This window comes from Stegostoma tigrinum, chromosome 18 (genome assembly GCF_030684315.1).
Source record: "Stegostoma tigrinum isolate sSteTig4 chromosome 18, sSteTig4.hap1, whole genome shotgun sequence".
In the NCBI taxonomy this organism is placed as follows: Eukaryota; Metazoa; Chordata; class Chondrichthyes; order Orectolobiformes; family Stegostomatidae; genus Stegostoma; species Stegostoma tigrinum.
In genome coordinates, this window is record NC_081371.1 from 63,349,792 (window position 1) to 63,371,128 (window position 21,337).

The 21,337-nt window shown below is 42.3% G+C and overlaps 1 protein-coding gene across 4 annotated transcripts in view; it reads left to right on the forward strand.

Annotated features, from left to right (window-relative positions):
- Positions 1–21,337, forward strand: part of nap1l1 (nucleosome assembly protein 1-like 1) — a 133,608-nt gene that overhangs the window by 57,893 nt on the left and 54,378 nt on the right. For all 4 annotated transcript variants that reach the window (XM_059652614.1, XM_059652617.1, XM_059652616.1 and 1 more), the window contains exons 4-8: positions 2,744–2,846; positions 9,741–9,882; positions 13,669–13,749; positions 15,162–15,290; positions 20,372–20,443. In XM_059652614.1, coding sequence (XP_059508597.1) covers positions 2,744–2,846; positions 9,741–9,882; positions 13,669–13,749; positions 15,162–15,290; positions 20,372–20,443 — 527 coding nt within the window. The remainder of the gene's footprint in view (positions 1–2,743; positions 2,847–9,740; positions 9,883–13,668; positions 13,750–15,161; positions 15,291–20,371; positions 20,444–21,337) is intronic.

Genomic DNA, 21,337 nt, shown 5'->3' on the forward strand with positions numbered 1-21,337 from the left:
AAGTTTTTTTAAATACTATAACTTTGCCAGAGGAAGTGGCAGGTGTAGGTAGTTCATTCTCCACACAAACCACCATCTGTGTGGAAAAAGTTGCCCCTTGGGTCCCTTTTGAGCTCCCCCACCCTAGGGAAAAGAACCTTGCTATTTCCCTAATGTGTCCATCATGATTTTATAAACCTAATAAGGTCACCCCTCAATTTCCTACACTCCAGACAAAAATGTCTCCGCTTAGTCTTACAACTCAAAATGCTCCCGTCCCAACAATGTACTGGTAAGTCTTCTCTGCAACCTTTCCAATTTATTAATAATCTTCCTATAGCAGGTGACCAGGACTCTGTACGGTACTATAAGGAGGATGTGGAAGCTTTGGAAAGGGTGCAGAGGAGATTTACTAGGATGTTGCCTTGTATGGAGGGAAGGTCTTACGAGGAAAGGCTGAGGGACTTGAGGCTGTTCTCATTAGAGAGAAGGAGGTTGAGAGGTGACTTAATTGAGACATATAAAATAATCAGAGGGTTAGGTAGGTGGATAGGGAGAGCCTTTTTCCTAGGATGGTGACGTCGAGCACGAGGGGGCATAGCTTTAAATTGAGGGGTGAAAGATATAGGACAGATGTCAGAGGTAGTTTCTTTACTCGGAGAGTAGTAAGGGAATGGAACGCTTTGCCTGCAACGGTAGTAGATTTGCCAACTTTAGGTACATTTTAAGTCGTCATTGGATAAGCATATGGATGTACATGGAATAGTTGAGGTGAGATGGGCTTCAGATCAGAATGACAGGTCGGCACAACATCGAGGGCCGAAGGGCCTGTACTGTGCTGTTATGTTCTATGTACTCCAAAAGAGGCCTCACTAACATTCTGTAAAACTGGTGGTCCTCAGCTCCGTTTTTCCTGTCTCTTCCCCATAATCCCAGACTCCTATCTGATTTAAAGTCTGTCAATCTGTACCTTGGATATACTTAACAATCCAGTCTCACTGACTGTGAAGAATTCCACAAGTTTACTTTCCACTGAGAAGAAATTCCTCCTCGTCTGTCTCAACTGGGTAGCCGCCTGACTGAGATTATATTTTAGTTGCAAATTCTGCCACATAGTTTGAGTCTGTTGCTCTTTGAAATGTCACAAACAGATGCAGAAAATAGTCAAAAAGGCTAATGGAATTCTGGATTTTAATCTGGAGGAGTGGAGTAGAAGAATACAGAAGTTTTGCTGCAGCAGTGCAAAATCCCAGTTAGACCCCCTGTTTGAGTACTAAGAGCAGATCTGGGCACGATGCCTCAGGAAGTATACATTCCTCTTGGAGGTAGAGGGTACCAACGTAGGTTTACTAGACTGATACCTGAAATTCAGGGGTGAATTTGAGAGCGCTTATGCAAATTAAGCATGTTTGCTCTGGAAATTGGAAAGTTATGGGTGATCTGATTGAAGTCGAAATATTCAGGAAAAGACAGGATAAATCAAGATAAGCTATTTCCACTGGTTGAACTGGGGGCCTTAGTTTAAAAATTAAGACCAGACTGTTGAGTAGATGAGTTCAGAAGTACTTCTACGCTCAAAGGATGGTCAGGGTTTGGAATGCACTTTCACAAACTGCAGTTCATGCTCGGTTGTTAACAAACAAAAATTAGTTAGGTGCTTGTTTCTGAACAGCGTGGACTTGGTAGACTGAAAGGCTATTTTTCAGTCTTGTGGAAGTCTGATCAAACGATTGGAAGGAGAGTCAGAAGATTAGCTAAGTTAGAGGTTCAAAGTTTTCTTTTAGAACATGACTTCCCAACCTTGGTCACGTTGAAAACCAAGCAGCCATTCTGGCTGTTATGTCAAACCTGTTAGTTTTTATTGTGCTCTTTATTCATCCAGTCTAATGTGCTGCCATTGTTTCTCACATTCAGATTTAGTGCCTTTGGATTTGATATTACCCTCCTTTTTCTTGATGCCACTGCGTTGCTCGGACCTTATTTTCTGTCTTCCTTTCTTGCTGTCCTGTTTGATCCATTCTGCTTATTTTTGCATGATGGAGATGGTTCCTCTCTAGATCTGGTTTCACAAGACAGTGGAAGAGAAAAGTGTGGTTGTTTGAAGTTTCTTGATGGGGAGGTGTAAATTTATAAAAATGTTCTCTCTTGACCTTTGTTTGTTGTCTTTGTCTTTATCTCTTCTAATCTATTTTCGATTGAGCAGTGTGTGGGTTAATTAATTCAAGTCAGACTGTGTAATTGGTAAGATTTTATTCCTCATCCTGGATGAATTCAAAATCTTACTGAAATTCCACATCCCTTGGGGTTTTTTTTCTTTGGAGGAGTTTGCGTGAGATATGAGGTGCTCAATTGAATTGTTTAAATAAACTTAAAAGGAAAGGTTTGCAGGGTTGTGAAGAGTGAGGCGTTAGGATTAATTGATCTTTTGAAGAGCCCAGCATGCGCACAAATGGCCGCCTTCCTGTGATCTATTCCATGATCCAATTTACTTTGCCTTTTCTGATATGTTGAGATATCTTTGGGGTCAAACATGTAAATCGCAAGTTACCATCTCCACATACAAATGCTGACAGATGTATTTCACACATTTGTATCAAATTTACAGCTTTCATTTAGTTTAACATTAGTTATTTTCTAGGATTTTGTCTAACGTTTCTTTTAAAACATTAAAAGCGCCATCTGGTATTTAGTCATAAATTGACTGTTCATTTCTCTTCTCTCTCCGTCACCTGCCCCCACCCCCCAAAAAACAATACATGTACAGCTCGACAGCTTACAGTGCAAATGATGCAGAATCCACGGATTTTGGCAGCGTTACAGGAGCGACTTGATGGGCTTGTAGGAAATCCGTCTGGTTATATAGAAAGGTAAGGATATCAACAATGCACCTTATCCTCCCTGGTCCAGTTGTTGCAGTTTTTTGGTCATTTATCAGATGTAGGTGTCATTAGCTGGGCTGGCATTTCTTGTCTGTTGTCCTCTAAGATAGTGGTTAGCTGCCAACTTTGAACAACTGCGGTCCCTTTGATCCCAATTTCCTGCACTTGTCAAATATTATTGAATGTTATGTTATTTGGAGTACTCAGCCAAATATTTTTAAAGGTTGTACTGTTTGCAGCCTCCACTACCTTCTCAAGCAGTGCATTCTAGATTCATGCACACGGTCTCTGAACCTCCTGCCTCTTAACATAAACCTATGCCCCCTCATAATTGGCCATCAGCTAAAGGGAACAGCTGCGCTCTATTCATCCTGACCATACCTTTCTCAATCTTAAATGTTCTCCCTCAGTCTTCTGTGCTCTAAAAGCAATCCAAGCCTGGAACCCGTGAAGCTGGTTCGTTAGTTTGCAGGCATCTCATTACCCCGCTGGGTAACATCATCAGTATGCAGTTTCTGATGAAGTGCTGTTGTGTTTTATCTACTCAAATCTACTCCAGAACCTCAGTTTCTCCATCCCAGGCAACATCCTGATGAGCTTCCTGTGTAACCCCTCTGGTGTTATCATATCCAGTTGTGAGGTAACCAGAAGTCCGCACTCCTCCAGGTGCAGCCTGATCAGCGCTCCATACAATTCCAACATTACCTCATTGCTTTTATACTCTATGCTACAACTGAAAGCAAGTGTCCCATATACCGCCTTAACGATCTTCTGCACGTGCTCTGCTGACTCCAGGATCTGTTGATAATTACCCCAAGATCCCCCTGTTATCCTAAGCTACTCTCAGTCCTACTATTCATTAAATACTCCCTCATCTTGTTGTTTCCTCCAAAGTGCATCACTTTGCACTTAACAGGGCTGCCACTGGTCTGCCCACCTGACCAACTCACCAACTCATCTACATGTTCCTGCAACCTACAACCATCATTTTCACTATTTACCATTCCACTAGTCTTGATGTAATCTGCAAATTCACTTAGAACCCCCCACCCCGCATACTTTCATCCTGATCACTTGTGTATAAAACAAAGAATAAGGGTTGCAGTATTTGGATAAGGTGAATAGTCAAGGTCAACTGCGTCCAGTTCTGGGCGCCCTATTATAGGAAAGATGTGGATGCTTTGGAGAGGGTTCAGAGGAGGTTTACCAGGATGCTGCCTGGACTGGAGGGCTTATCTTATGAAGAGAGGTGGACTGAGCTCGGTCTCTTTTCATTGGAGAAAAGGAGGAGGAGAGGGGACCTAATTGAGGTATACAAGATAATGAGAGGCATAGATAGAGTTGATAGCCAGAGACTATTTCCCAGGGCAGAAATGGCTAGCACGAGGGGTCATAGTTTTAAGCTGGTTGGTGGAAAGTATAGAGGGGATGTCAGAGGCAGGTTCTTTACGCAGAGAGTTGTGAGAGCATGGAATGCGTTGCCAGCAGCAGTTGTGGAAGCAAGGTCATTGGGGTCATTTAAGAGACTGCTGGACATGTATATGGTCACAGAAATTTGAGGGTGCATACATGAGGATCAATGGTCGGCACAACATTGTGGGCTGAAGGGCCTGTTCTGTGCTGTACTGTTCTATGTTCTATGTTCTATCTTCCAAGGGTAGGGGGTGTCCAGAAATGGAGGACATAGGTTTAAGGTGCACACTTTTTCAGTGTGTTGCATATATGAAGTGAACTGCCAGAGAAAGTGGTACAGGCAGGTACAATTACAGCATTTTTAAAAAAAAATTTGGATAGGCATGTGGATCGGAAAGTTTAGAGGGATATGGGACTAGTTCAGGTTCGGAAATCTGGTTGACATGGGCCAGTTGGGCCAAAGGGTCTGTTTTATTGCTTTGATCATTGTGGTACACCACTGGACACCGGCCTTCAGTCACTCAAACAGACTTCTACCAATACCTTTGTGTCCTATTACTGAGCATGCAGAGTACCTGGACTTTCAGAAAGCCTTTGATAAAGTCCCACAGAGGAGATTACTGAGCAAAGTTAGGGCACATGGTGTTGGGGGCAAAATACTGACTTGGATTGAAAATTGGCTGGCTGACAGTAAGCAAAGAGTAGTGATAAATGGGTCACTTTCAGAATGGCAGGCAGTGACCAGTGGGGTACCACAAGGTTTGGTGCTGGGACCGCAGCTGTTTACAATATACATTAATGATATAGACAAAGGCATTAAAAGTAGTATTAGCAAATTTGCTGATGCCACCCAGCTTTGTGTCAATGTGAAATATGAGGAGGATGTTATGAGAATACAGGGTGAGTTTGTCAGGCTAGGTGGGTGGACGGATGCATTTCAGATGCAGTTTAGTGTGGATAAATGTGTGGTTATCCACTTAGTGGCAAGAACAGGAAGGTCGATGACTATCTCAATGGAGTCAAGTTAGGTAAAGGGGAAGCACAACGAGACCTAGGTGTTATTGTACATCAATGAAAGCAAGCATGCAGGTCCAGCAGGCAGTGAAGAAAGCTAATAGCATGCTGGCCTTCTTCACAAGAGGAATTGAGTACAGGAGCGAAGAGGTCCTTCTGCAGCTGTACAGGGCCCGGGTGAGACTGCACCTGGAGTATTGCTTGCAGTTTTGGTCTCCGAATTTGAGGAAGGACATTCTTGCTATTGAGGGAGTGCAGCGTAGGTTCATGAGGTCAATTCCTGGAATGGCGGGACTATCATATGGTGAAAGATTGGAGTGACTGGGCTTGTATACACTTGAGTTTAGAAGGATGAGAGGGGATCTGATTGAGACATATAAGATTATTAAGGGATTGGACACTCTGGAGGCAGGAAGCATGTTTCCACTGATGGGTGAGTCCAGAACCAGAGGACACAAATTAAAAATAATGGATAGGCCATTTAGAACAGAGTTGAGGGAAAAACTTCTTCACCCAGAGAGTGGTGGATATATGGAATGCTCTGCCCCAGAAGGCAGTGGAGACCAACTCTCTGGATACTTTCAAGAAAGAGACGGGTAGAGCTCTGAAAGATAGTGTAATCAAGGGTTATGGGGATAAGGCAGGAACAGGATACTGATTGTGGATGATCAGCCATGATCACAATGAATGGTGGTGCTGGCTCGAAGGGCTGAATGGCTTACTCCACCTGTTGTGTGATACCTTGTCAAAAGCTTTGCTGAAATCGATATAAAACTACACCAACTAACCTTCCCTGATCCACACGATCGCATTTTCCAAAAATTCTACAAATTTGTAAAGCATGACCTTCCTCTGAAAAAGTCATGCTGACTTTCCAAGTGGTTAATTCACTCCTTCACCATTTCCTCCAGTAGTTTTCCCTTATCACTGACTTGGCACTCACCGATGTGTAATTAGATTAGATTCCCTACAGTGTGGAAACAGGCCCTTTGGCCCAACAAGTCCACACCGCCCCTTGAAACATCTCTCCCAGGCTGAGACCCATCCCCCTATAACCCACACACCCCTGAACGCTACGGGCAACTTAGCATGGCCAATCCACTTAGCCTGCACATTTTTGGATGGTGGAAGGAAACTGGAGCACCCGGAGGAAAAACACACAGGCATTGGGAGAATTTGCAGACTCCACACAGACAGTTGCCTGAGGCTGAGATCGAACCTGGGTCCCTGTGCTGTGAGGCTGCAGGGCTAACCACTGAGCCACCCCAAATTTCCTGGTTCATGTCTACTACTCTTTAAAAGTAGAACTGGGACTTGCCCTGTGACGAGAGAGGAATTGAAAAAAAAATTATCGAAGTCCCTACAATTTCCTGCCTGCCCTCCCACAGCAGACTGGGATACAATTCATCCACGCCAGGGGATTAATCTGCTTTTTAAGACCGACAGAGCTTCCAGTAGCCCCCCAATTTGCTGTCTCAAACTGTGCAAGTTCCTCTCGAACCCTTTTCCCTGAATTCTGTACCTTAGTTCTATATTTTTAAACAAGGCCACAAAGCCTTGTTTGAAGATCCCTCCAAAGTATCATCTCTCCTTATTGTCATAATTGACTCCTTAATTATTAGTGCTGCACGTCCACCCTTTCAATAGACAATAGGTGCAGGAGTAGGCCATTCGGCCCTTCGAGCCAGCACCACCATTCATTATGGTCATGGCTGATCATCCACAATCAGTATCCTGTTCCTGCCTTATTCCCATAACCCTTGACTCCATTATCTTTAAGAGCTCTATCTATCTCATTCTTGAAAGTATCCAGAGAATTGGCCTCCACTGCCTTCTGGGGCAATGCGTTCCATATATCCACCACACTCTGGGTGAAGAAGTTTTTCCTCAAATCTGATCTAAATGGCCTACCCCTTATTTTTAAACTGTGTCCTCTGGTTCTGGACTCACCCATCAGCGGAAACATGCTTCCTGCCTCCAGAGTGTCCAATCCCTTAATCTTATACGCCTCAATCAGATCCCCTCTCATCCTTCTAAACTCAAGTGTATACAAGCCCAGTCGCTCCAATCTTTCAACATATGATAGTCCCGCCATTCTGGAATTGACCTCGTGAACCTACGCTGCACTCCCTCAATAGCAAGAATGTCCTTTCTCAAATCTGGAGACCAAAACTGCACACAATACTCCAGGTGCGATCTCACCAGGGCCCTGTACAGCTGCAGAAGGACCTCTTTGCTCCTATACTCAATTCCTCTTGTGATGAAGGCCAGCATGCTGTTAGCTTTCTTCACTGCCTGCTGTACCTGCATGCTTGCTTTCATTGACTGATGTACGAGAACACCTAGATCTCGTTGTGCTTCCCCTTTACCTAACTTGACTCCATTGAGATAGTAATCTGCCTTCCTGTTCTTGCCACCAAAGTGTATAACTGCACGTTTGTCCACATTAAACTGCATCTGCCATGCATCCGTCCACTCACCAAGCCTGTCCAAGTCACCCTGTCTTCTCATAACATCCTCCTCACATTTCACACTGCCACCCAACTTTGTCATTGGCAAACTTGCTGATATTATTTTTAATGCCTTCGTCTATATCATCGATATATATCGTAAACAGCTGCGGTCCCAGCACCGAACCTTGCGGTACCCCACTGGTCACTGCCTGCCATTCCGAAAGGGACCCGTTTATCACTACTTTCTACTCCCTCTTCTGTCACGCCAAAAGATCCTGTCCCCTGGAATAACAAAGTGTGATGCTGGATGAACACAGCAGGCCAAGCAGCATCTCAGCTGCTTGGCCTGCTGTGTTCATCCAGCTTCAAACTTTGTTATCTTGGATTCTGCAGTTGCCATTATCTCTGATTACAACTCTACCCTGGAATGATGAGTTGCCAGTCCAGTCCTTCCCTCAACTATGTTTCTGTGATGGCAACGATATCATATTTCCATGTATCAATTCACATCATTACCTCATCAGTCTTACCTGTTACATTCCTTGCATTAAAGACTATCCAGCCTTGCCTTACTCTTTGACACTCAACGTTGCTAAAGTCGCCTACTTCCTTTGCTGTAGCATGATGAGTCTCTCTTTCATTGATATTCTGTGTCCCCTCTCCTGCCAGACGAGGTTTAAACTCTTGCCAACAGCACCAGCAAATCTACCTGCAAGGATGTTAGTCTCAGCATGGTTCAGGTGCAGACCATTCCATGCATGTTCACCTGTCCTATTCTCCAACTTTTAAACTCATTAACATGAGGCACTAGGAGTAATCCAGAGATGACAATCATTGAAGTCCTTTTTCCTCGCTCCCTGAATTATTGATGCATGATCTCAATCCTAATTTTGCCCATATCATTGCTCTCAGCATGTACCATGTCCTCTAACTCATCCCCTTTCGGGATAGCCTGCAGCTGCTAATTGACGTCAAGATGAGATAACACACTATTCTGGAATTGGTCTGTGTCTGCAGAAATGCCTGCCTGTTCCACTGAGTATAGCATTTCCTGTCACTGCTGCTGGGCTTTGTCTCCCTTCGGCACCGCTGCCTCCATTTCTTTTCGTCCCTTGAGCTGTGGTATGACCACCTCTGTAAACGTACTATCCATGTAATTCTCAGCCTCGCAGTAGTGCTACAGTGACTCCAAGACCCAGCGCTCCAGCTTGCAGCTGGGAGCATTTCCAGTACATGTGGTCATCTGGGACACTGGTAGCATCCATAACTCTCCACATGTGACAAAGCTGTACATCCTACTTGGCTGGCCTCTCCTTACACGTCCTAACTTATAATTCAGTCTAATACATTAATTCTTAGTCTTATTTTGTTAGACTTCCTACTCCATCACCTACAGTTATGGTAAAGTAAACTGTAGCTAAGTTCCCTTGGCTCTAAATCTGTTAGGAAATCAAAGGGTTAACAAGTAATTGTCAGGTGCCCAGTACTCACCAATCCAGAGTTGCTTTTTCAACTTTTCAAGTTATGGTGTCACCAGGAGCTGTGTTTGAAGATTTTTGCGATGTTCTAGCAGCATCCTCCTGATGACCTCCAACTTAGCTAGGAAGGAGTGGAAACAAAATCAATTGAAAAGGAAATTGCGTAGACATGTGACTATAATGAGCTTAAGTCATCTCTAGTTTCTCTAGAAGGTGGTGGTGAGCTGCTGTATGGACAGCCAAATGGCTATCTGTTGTGCCACTTTTACCATATTCAGGACTCTTCTGTATCTGGGGGAATAAGGCATATGACTGCCAATTTCTGGTTTTAGTTGCAGCCAGTAGTAAAGAATGATGAAACTGGCTGTGGTGATGGGAGGTGCAAATTATATCTCAGTTGAGCTATTGAAAATACAGCTTTGGCTTGTTTCTGAAAAATATCACTGCAGAGGTGAGGTAAATTTAGTCCACTTTGTTTGAGTACTAGGAAGCAAGTTGACGTGTGAACTGTATTGGTTTTTCAGCTTGCCTAAAATTGTGAAGAAGCGTGTAAATGCTTTAAAGAACCTCCAGGTGAAATGTGCGCATATAGAAGCTAAGTTCTATGCAGAGGTTCATGAATTGCAACGAAAGTATGCTGCTCTCTACCAGCCCCATTTTGACAAGGTGAGCTATCGTTTTTGTTTTGTTGAGAGATGTTTTGCACAGGTCAGTTGGGGCTCAGACCTGGGGACACCAGTTTCCCCATATGCAGTATTTGCTGAAATAGCATCTGATGTTCTCTTTTTTTAAAAAAAAAACAATTAGTTTTGAAATATGATTCAGGCTTGTGTACTGCCGACCCCTTGAAGATTGCATAATCTATAAGTGAAAATTGATTTCTACTGTTTAGCTGATTCAAAAAGTCCAAGATTTGCATTTATCTTGCTGGCACTGTTCACTGGGTCAGAGGATACTGGAAAGAACATGAAAATTTTTCTTTGCAATGTCAGTCTTTTTTTTAGAAATAATGCTTCATTCTGTGGTTTTTAAGAAAAAAGTCTAATCATATAAACCATGCAGTAGAGGTTCTCCAACCATTGAGTCCAAACCATTAAAAGTACGCCACCTTTACTCAGTATATTTTACACACTAGGCTCATAGCCTAGAATGTTATGACACTTCAAATGGTCATCTCAGTACTTTTAAAGGTTACAATTTCCTGCCTCGGGCAGTGCATTTCCAACTCCAGCCAACCTCCTGAGTGAAAAAGCTTTTCCTTCAGTCCCCTCCAACCCTCCTGCCTTTCACTTTAAAACTGCGTCCCCTTGTTATTGACTGTCCGACAAAGGGAAACAGCGCTCTCCTCCAGTTATCCAGCCTCTTTGTAGCTAAAGTACTCAGTCCCAGGCAACATCCTGATGAATCTTTTCTGCACCCACTCCAGCACAATCATGTACTTCCAATACTGCTGTGACCAGAACTGTACATAAACCTGACCAAAGTCCTGTACAGCTCCAACATTGCCTCCCTGCTCTTACATTCTATTCCATGACTGATAAAGACTGTCTGCTGCCTTAACTATCCTATTACCCTGTGCTGCCATTTTCAAGTATCTGTGGACATGCACCCCAAGGTCCCTCGGTTCATCTGAGCTTCCTTTATGTCCTGTCATTTGTTGTGTCCTCCTTGTCTTGTTGTTTCCAAAGTGCATTGCCTCACATTTAACTGGGTTAAATTCCACGTACCATTTAATCTGCCTATCTGACCAACCTGTCAATATACTCCTTATAACCTAATACCTTTCTTCCCACTGTTAATCACCCAGTCAATATTAATCATCCACAAGCTTCTCTCTCTTACTATGCACACACACTCAACTCTACATCATTTATGAATATCTCAAACAATAAGGGATCCAGCACTGATCCCTGTGGCATATCAGTGCTCACTGGCCTTGAGTCACGCAAACGGCTTTCTGCCACTACTTATTGTATCGTATCACTAAGCTTGATTTGAATCCAACTTACCAGGTTACCCTGGGTCCTTTGTGCTTTTACCTTTGTTACTGTTTTCCTGTGTGTGCCCTTCTGAAATCTGTATAAACTACATCAATTGTCTTATCCTCAACTCACTATCTCAGAATATCACTTGATTTGTTAGACTTGACTTCACACAGACATCTGGCTATCCCCAATCAAACCTTGCTTCTCTAAATAGAGATATATTTTCTTCAAAGTCTACACTAATGCTAAGTCTGAATCTCTGAATAGCTGCCACTTAACCAACTTATGAGTTACTTGACGTAAAGAGGTGGCTTAGGTGTAAAATATTAGGCATCAGAAAGTGGATCTGAATTGGGCGATTAGTTGGTACTGGATTACTCATAGAACATTACAGCACAGTACAGGCCCTTCGGCCCTCTGTTGTGCCGACCTGTCATACCGATCTCAAGCCCATCTAACCTGCAGTATTCCGTGTACGTCCATATGCTTATACAATGATGACTTAAATGTACCTAAAGTTGGCGAATCTACTACCATTGCAGGCAAAGTGTTCCATTCCCTTACTACTCTGAGTAAAGAAACTACCTCTGACATCTGTCCTATCTCTTTCACCCCTCAATTTAAAGCTATGCCTCCTCGTGCTCGCCGTCACCATCCTAGGAAAAAGGCTCTCCCTATCCACCCTATCAAACCCTCTGATTATTTTATATGTTTCAATTAAGTAAATTCGTTGATTTATGGGAGGTGACAGTATATTGCTGTTATCCCAAGACGCAGATAATATTCTAGAAATTCAACTTCAAATCCTGCCACAACAGATGTTGGAATTTGAATTCAGTAAAAATCTGGAATTGAGAGTCTGGCCATAAATTGACTGACTGTTGGAAAACTCCATCTGGTTCATATGTCCTTTAGGGAAGGAAACCACCTTACCTGGTTTGGCCTACATGTGACTCCAGACCCATAGCAATGTAGTTGACTGTTAATTGCCCTCTGCGTAATAAATGTTGGCCTAGACAGCAACACTTTCATCCCATGAATGAGTTTTTAAAAGTTGAAATTAAATAAAAACTTGCTGTTTAATTTCCAGTTATCTCTTTTATATGGGCAATTTTCAGAAGGTCTTCCCATGCCAGGGTTGATCTCTGTATTTGATCATGTTATTTTAGGCATTGTCAATGAAATAAGCTCTTGTAGTTTTCTCACCTATATTGGATTTGTAATAAATCCATTATTACACTAGTGTATAACTGGTTTATGATAGAGTGCCATTTAACAGCACAGATTAGATTACTGTACTGGCTGAGAACACCACAAAAGATCCTCTCCACCTCGACTAACCTGAAGTATGGTGACCCTCATTAAACGCTCCACAAGTCACATCTCTAATGAGAGAACAACTGTAGTCCTTTGGGACTATCGACGACTTTACCTTTTTGTACTGTAGCAAAATTCAGCAATCATCTCAGTACAGCTGATAATTGCTTTAATTGTTGAGATAGTTGGTTAATTTTAAAACTGAGAAAACCCAACATATTTATAGCTAGTAAGCTTAATTATTACTGAAAGATTCTCAAAATTCTCAAGTTTAGCCAAGACAATGTTGCAGTTTGTCTTAAAGTTTATTAGAGGTTCTGCAAAATCTTTTTAAAATGCTACTTGGAAAGTAAAGCCAATTGATAAATTGTGAACAAGAAGTTCTACAGTATGCATGCAGACATTTTTGACAAGGTACAGCTATGGGTGAATGGAAGGTAATTCAAAGGTATAGTTTTAGCAGACATTACTATCAGCATGACTGTATCTTGATTATTGACTGTTGGAAGGGTCACTTGTAAAGACAGTATCTTTTCATTTGAATGTGACAGCAATTTTCACTTGTCATACCTGAATATGTCAGGTCTTTGTCACATTTGTTGAAGCTCCTGGAGAGTTGTAACGTGCTTTCATATTGTTTCCTCTTCCTGTGAGCTCACATGTGCACAATCAAATGAGTAGTTGGTACAAAGGTTAGGTATATTCAACTGAAACATGGGTGGAAGAGAAAAGTAACTTGCAGTTTTGTAATCCATTAAATGGATAGGTTGCAAACCTTAGTCACAAGGTTTACTAATGCTTCCAAGGGTTTAGAAAAGTTTAGTTGGAAGATCCCCTGGGGGGAATAAACCAGACTTGAAAGAATGTTGGCATGCACCAAATCAAGAATTGTACCATATTTAGTTTGTCTGAGTATTTTATGTAAAAAATGAGTTATTTGATCATTTTAAGTCTTTTAAATTCTAGTTTGAGAACACTTTCCAAGTTTGCACAAATTGAGCAGTATGATACAAGGAGTTCATGCAATCCTCACTAACTGATTTGGGAAATGAGCTGCTCTATCATATGGAGGAGTGTGTTATTCTTATGTTTCACTTGTATCAAGGAACTTCCAATAAGTAACCACTGTCTTGTCTTGTCTTGTCTTTAGCGGAGTGACATTATCAATGCTGTCTTTGAGCCCACAGAGGACGAATGCAAATGGCAAGGAGATGAGGAGGAAGAGTTATCTGTAAGTATGTGAGCATCTGGATGCTGAAAGCATTCATATTTTCCAAGATGGAATGGTCAGTATTGGAATAAAACCTGGCTGTTCCATTTAATTCTATAATTTTAAATTAAATGTGGATTATTGTATTGGAGAAGGTGAGTAGATTTGGGGGCATATCAAGGGATGCAGTCTCTTCATGTACTTTTTTTTTCATCCATTTTGGATTTTACTTTTTATACTTAGTCTATTTATTACCAACTTCTCTTCCATCTCAACACTTGTTTTGGATCAGGTACACTATATTGTGCCAAAACCATATTTCACTGTCAAGTAAACTATCTTAATTATTAGCTGTTCGCAGGTTCCGTTGTAAAGATAGTGTCTTTTCATTTTTGTTTTTGATTGTGGACCAAAATGCAGAAAAGATTGTTTTTGAAATGTGAGTTGGTTGACACTCATTGCGAATGCTGTTTACAAAATTGCTTGCTCAAGCAGCGAGGATCGGAATGCAGATGAGTTGAAGCTAGGGTGGGTGCATATTGCGAGGTTTCACCAGCAATAAGTAGCTGCCCAGTCTGGAATAGTAACCAGTTGTTAAAGATTTTCGGTCTGGCATCAACTGTGATAGACTTCCATGTAGCTGAACAATTTGTGGGTGTGCATGTTTGAGCAAAAGCTATCAGATCTCTGAAAGTGAAGGTATATTTCTCTCCTTTTCAAAAAAGAATCTCTAGGTTAAAGAAAGCCATTTCAATTTAACACATGATTTGCTGTAAGCTGTGGTTTATAAGGGGGTTAGAGTTTTAACTGGTCGTGTATGTCAACTGATACAATTGTTTATCTATGGTTAGAATCTATATATTTTTAATAAATAGAAACAACTGATAAATATATTCCCACTCTGGAAAAAAGACTCCAATTATCCACCGTGTTTATGTCTCATTTTATATACTTCTATTAGGTCTCAACCTCCTGATATTTCACTGACAACAATCCACGCTTCTCCAGTTTCTACTAATAGCTAATGAACTCCAATCCAGGCAACATTCTGGTAAACTTCTTTCGCACCCTCTCCTAAACCTCCCCATCCTTTCTGTACTGTAAGGACTATAGCTGCACATATTGTTCCCAATGTGGCCTAACTAATGTTCCATACGGCTGCAGCATGACTTGCCCACTTTTATACTCAGTACCTCAACCAATGAAGGTAAGCATGCTGTGTACTGCCTTTCCGATCTTAGTCACTTGTGTTGCCACTTTGAGGGAGCTGTCAACTTTGATCTCAAGATCCCACTGTATTAAAGCTCTCAGGGTCCTGCCTTTTACTGCATACTTTCCTGTAGCATTTGAATGAAATCTGATGTAACTCATACGTGGTTAGCAAATCTCACTAAAATGCTGTTTGTTTGATTGGATTGTTTCTTTCCTTCCAGGATGAAGTGAAAGAAAAGGTTAAAGTGGAGGAAGAGAAAAAAGATGAAGAAAAAGAGGAACCAAAAGGAATTCCAGAATTTTGGCTGACAGTCTTCAAGAATGTTGATTTGCTCAGTGACATGATACAGGTAGGCATTTGTAAATCCAGCCAAAGTGAAATATCTAATTCTTGTTTCTCTGGTACAGTTGGTTTTATGTAGATTTATCAATCGGGTAAAATTGGAAACTTTAGATAATCGCATTAAATCTTTTCTACGTCATAAAAGATTCAAGGAAAAAGTGTATTTTGATTTAAAAGGCAATTATAATTCAGGGTTGCATATTTAGATAATTAATCTGTTTTTCCATCTGTTAATAGGTTAGTTGTAATAAATTTTTGTTCCCTTATTACAGTGAAATCTTTTTTCTTGGCTAGTTGTCCCAGCCAGGCATGAATCACCATCATTGTTTACATTGTGACGACTTATGGAAGAGCGGTACCTGTTTTCAGTGTACTTCCCATCAGGGTCATTTGTTTCAAAACTGTGAAATCAGTAGTATACAGTGTTAATTACTGGGGAGGTGATGGCCTAGTGGTATCATCACTGGATTGTTAATCCAGAGACCCAAATAACATTCTGGGGTCCTGGGTTCGAATCCTGCCATGGCAGATGGTGGAATTTGAATTCAACAAATATCTGGAATTAAGAATCTAATAGTGACCATGAATCCATTTTCGTTTGTTGGAAGAACCCACCTGGTTCAGTAATGCCCATTAGGGAAGGAAACTGCCGATCTTACTGGTCCGGCCTAAATGTGACTCCAGACCCTCAGCAATGTGGTTGACTCTTAACTGCCCTCTGGCCAATTAGGAATGGGTAATAAATGCTGTGATGCCCTCAGACCAGGTTTAACGTACAGTGAATAGCTGAGAATCCTGGGATTGTATTCATTAGAGTTTAGAAGGTTGAGGGGAGATCTAATAGAAACAAAGAAACCTACAGCACAGGAACAGGCCCTTCGGCCCTCCAAGCCTGCGTCGATCGAGATCCTCTGTCTAACCTGTCATCTATTTTCTAATGGTCTGTGTCCATTTGCTCCCTGCCCATCCACGTACCTGCCCAAATATGTCTTAAAAGACGCTAACGTGTCTGCGTCTACCACCTCCGCTGGCAACGCGTTCCAGGCGCCCACCACCCTCTGTGTAAAGAACTTTCCACCCACATCTCCCTTAAACTTTCCTCCTCTCACTTTGAACTCATGACCCCTAGTAATTGAGTCTCCCACTCTTTGGTGCGGGGAAAGCTTCTTGCTATCCACCCTGTCTATACCCCTCATGATTCTGTAGACCTCAATCAGGTCCCCCCTCAATCTCCGTCTTTCTAATGAAAATCATCCTAATCTATTCAACCTCTCTTCATAGCTAGCACCCTCCATACCAGGCAACATCCTGGTGAATCTCCTCTGCGCCCTCTCCAAAGCATCCACATCCTTTTGGTAATGTGGTGACCAGAACTGTAGGCAGTATTCCAAATGTGGCCGAACCAAAGTCCTATACAACTACAACATGACCTGCCAACTCTTGTACTCAATACCCCGCCCAATGTAGGAAAGCATGCCATATGCCACCTTGACCATCCTATTGACCTGCGTTGTCACCTTCAGGGAACAATGGACCTGAACTCCCAGATCCCTCTTCATCAATTTTCCCTAGGACTTTTCCATTTACTGTTTAGTTAGCCCTTCAATTTTATCTTCCAAAATGCATCACCTCGCATTTGCCCGGATTGAACCCCATCTGCCATTTATCTTCCCAACTCTCCAGTCTGTCTATGTTCTGCTGTAATTTCTGACAGTCACCTTCACTATCAGCCAGCCCACCAATCTTAGTGTCATCAGCAAACTTGCTGATCAGACCACCTACACCTTCCTCCAGATCATTTACTTGCATCACAAACAACAGTGGTCCCAGCACAGATCCCTGTGGAACACCACTAGTTACAAGTCTCCAATTTGAAAAACTCCCTTCTACTACTACCCTCTGTCTCCTGTTGCCCAGCCAGTTTTTTTATCCATCTAGCTAGCACACACAGGACCCCATGTGACTTCACTTTCTCCATCAGCCTGCCATGGGGAACCTTATCAAACGCCTTACTGAAGTCCATGTATACGACATCTACAGCCTTTCCCTCATCAATCAACTTTGTCACGTCCTCAAAGAATTCTATTAAGTTGGTAAGACATGACCTTCCCTGCACAAAACCACGTTGCCTATCACTGATAAGCCCATTTTCTTCCAAATGGGAATAGATCCTATCCCTCAGTATCTTCTCCAGTAGCTTCCCTACCACTGATGTCAGGCTCACCGGTCGATAATTACCTGGATTATACTTGCTGCCCTTTTTTTTTTAAACAAGGGGACAACATTAGTAAGTCTCCAGCCCTCCGGCACCTCACCTGTGTCTAAGGACACTGCAAAGATATCTGTCAGGGTCCCGGCTATTTCCTCTCTCGCTTCCCTCAGAAACCTGGGATAGATCCCATCTGGACCTGGGGACTTGTCCACCTTAATGTCTTTTAGGATACCTAACACTACTTCCTTATGTCAACTTGACCTAGACTAAGCAAACATCTATCCCTAACCTCAATATCCGTCATGTCCCTCTCCTTGGTGAATACCGATGCAAAGTACTCGTTAAGAATGTCACCCATTTTCTCTGACTCAGTGCGTAACTTTCCTTCTTTGTCCTTATGTGGGCCAATCCTTTCTCCAGTTACCCTCTTGCTCTTTATATATGAATAAAAGGCTTTGGGATTTTCCTTAACCATGTTTGCCAGCAATATCTCATGTCCTCTCTTAGCCCTCTTCATCCCTTTTTTCAGATTTACTCTACATTCCCGATATTCTTGCAAAGCTTCGTCTGTCTTCAATCGCCTAGACCTCGTATGCTTCCTTTTTCCTCTTGGCTAGTCTCACAATTTCACCTGTCATCCATGGCTCCGTAATCTTGCCTTTTCTATTCTTCATTTTCATTGGAATATGTCTCTCCTGCATGCTAATCAACCTCTCCTTAAAAGCCTCCCACGTATTAAATGTGGATTTACCTTCAAACAGTTTCTCCCAATCTACATTCCTCAGATCCTGCTGAATCTTGGTATAGTCGGCCTTCCCCCCGTTTAGTACTCTTACTTTAGGACCACTCCTATCCTTGTCCATGAGTATTGTAAAACTTACAGAATTGTGGTCGCTATTTCCAAAGTAGTCCCCTACTGTAATATCAACCACCTGGCCAGGTTCATTCCCCAGCACCAGGTCCAGTATGGCTCTTTCCCGAGTTGGACTACATACATACTGCTCTCAAACCCTCCTGGACACACCTTACAAATTCTGCTCTGTCTTGACCCCTGACACTGGTGAATCCCAGTCAATGTTGGGAAAATTAAAATCTCCCATCACCACCACCTTGTTTCTCCTACACCTTTCCATTATCTGTTTACATATTTGTACCTCTATCTCATGCTCGCTGTTGGGAGGCCTGTAGTACAGCCCCAACATTGTTACTGTATCCTCCCTATTTCTGAGTTCTACCCATATTGCCTCACTGCTTGAGTCCTCCATGGGGCCCTCCTTCATTGCGGCTGTGATAACATCTTTGACCATTACTGCAACTCCTCCACCCCTTTTACCTCCCTCTCTATCCCGCCTGAAGCATCCATATCCTGGGACAACTAGTTGCCAATCATGCCCTTCCCTCAACCAAGTCTCAGTAATAGCAAAAACATCATACCTCCAGGTACCGATCCAAGCCCTAAGCTTATCTGCCTTGTCTACTACACTTCTTGCATTAAAACAAATGCACCTCAGACCACCTGCCCCTTTGTGTTCATCATCTGCTCCCCGACTACTATTCCCTTTAGTCACACTGACTCCATTATCTAGTTCCCTACAGGCTTTCGTTTCTACCTCTTTTATGTCCAATATTTGGTTCTCACCCCCCTGCCGCATTAGTTTAACCCCTCCCCCACAGCATTAGCAAAAGCACCCCCAAGGACATTGGTTCCAGTCTGGTTCAGGTGTAGACTGTCCAATTTGTAATTGTCCCTCCTTCCCCAGAACTGGTTTCAATGTCCCAAAAATCTGAACCCCTCCCTCCAACGCCATCTCTCAAGCCACACATTCATCCTAGCTATTCTTTCATTTCTGCACTGACTAGCACGTGGCACTCTGGTCCCTATATGCACCATGACACCTGGCTGTTCGTGAAATGTACAAAATAATGTATGGCATAGAAAGGGTGGACGCTGGGAAGTTGTTTCCGTTAGGCGGGGAGACTAGGACCTGTGGGCACAGCCTTAGAATTAGAGGGGGTAAATTTAGAACAGAAATGAGGGGAGACCTTTCTTCAGCCAGAAAGTGGTGGGCCTGTGGAATTCATTGCCACGGAGCGCAGTGGAGGCTGGCACGTTGAATGCCTTCAAGGCAGAGATTGATAAATTCTTGATCTCACAAGGAATCAAGGGCTTCGGAGAGAGTGTAGGGAAGTGAAGTTGAAATGCCCATCAGCCGTGATTAAATGGCGGAGTGGACTCGATGGGCTGAATGGCCTTACTTCCAGTCCTATGTCTTATGGTCTTATGAATGAATATAAATAAAAATAACACAATGGGTGGGGGGTAAAGGTGGTAGTTGTAAATTATACTCTGTAATATGGATGGCAGTGAAGCAGTAAAGATTTTAAATTCAGTTTAGTTAGAGTCAAACCAAATAAAACAAATACGTAACATAATTGAAAATGTTTTTAGTGTATTAATTTTTAGAAATTTGGTATTTTTATTTGAGATTACAATTAAACGAAGGGAGCTAACCAAGTGAATTGTTGGATGCTATCTCAGCATAGCAAGAAATTAATTCAATGTTTTTGTGATCCAGTTGAGTCCTTATTAGCTATCCTAGACAGTCTCTGCCTTCAGCCTGTAAGGCAAGCCTTTCAGCTTTATCCTTTTTGTAAAGCTTACTCAGATTTCACTTTGATTTCGTAGATATGAGGTAAAAGCTGAAAGAACTGGATGCAGCAAATCAAACAAATTGCTGGAAAAGCACAGCAGGCCTAGAAATGTGTGGAGAGAAGTCAGTTGACATTTGGCGTCAAGGGTCACTGGATCCAAAGTGTTAATTCTCCTTTCTCTCTACTCTAATAAACCATGTTTAAAAACATCATTTTATTTACAGGAACATGATGAACCTATCTTAAAGTATTTAAAAGACTTGAAGGTGAAATTTTCAGACCCAGAACAGCCGATGGTAAGAATTACTTTTAAAATTCATTGTAACGGCATCTTCCATGTTTTGTGTATGGATTTGTGTTCCACTAGCAATACAGGATTTTAGTTTGTTTGAAAGTGTCTTTCTGTTACTACAGAAATAGTAGGAACTGCAGATGCTGGAGAATGAGATAACGAGGTGTAGAGCTGGGTGAACTCAGCAGGCTGAAAGTAATTTTTCTGAAGAAGGGTCTAGGCTGGAAACGTCCACTCTCCTCCTCTGTTGTTTGACCTGCTGTGTTCATTCAGCTCTACACTTTTTGTTATCTCTCTGTTGGTATTTTGTTTTGCAATTGAAGAATGTCCTGCAAATAAGTAAATATATAGTCTGATCTGCTGTGTCACTCAATCCTTGAAATGAGAAGTTTTTAAATTTATTCACTGAAATGTCAGAGCCATGTGGAGCAAGAACTTTTGTTTTTAGACACAGGTGAGGTGCCGGAGGACTGAAGACTTGCTAATGTTGTCCCCTTGTTTAAGAAGGGTAGCAAGGATAATCCAGGTAATTATTGACCAGTGAGCCTGGCGACATTGGTAGGGAAGCTACTGGAGAAGATACTGAGGGATGGGATCTATTCCCATTTGGAAGAAAATGGGCTTATCAGTGATAGGCAACGTGGTTTTGTACAGGGAAGGTCATGTCTTACCAACTTAATAGAATTCTTTGAGCACGTGACAAAGTTGATTGATGAGGGAAAGGCTGTAGATGTCATATACATGGACTTCAGTAAGGCGTTTGATAAGGTTCCCCATGGCAGGCTGATGGAGAAAGTGAAGTCACATGGGGTCCTGTGTGTGCTAGCTAGATGGATTAAAAAACTGGCTGGGCAACATGAGACAGAGGGTAATAAAATGTGAGGCTGGATGAACACAG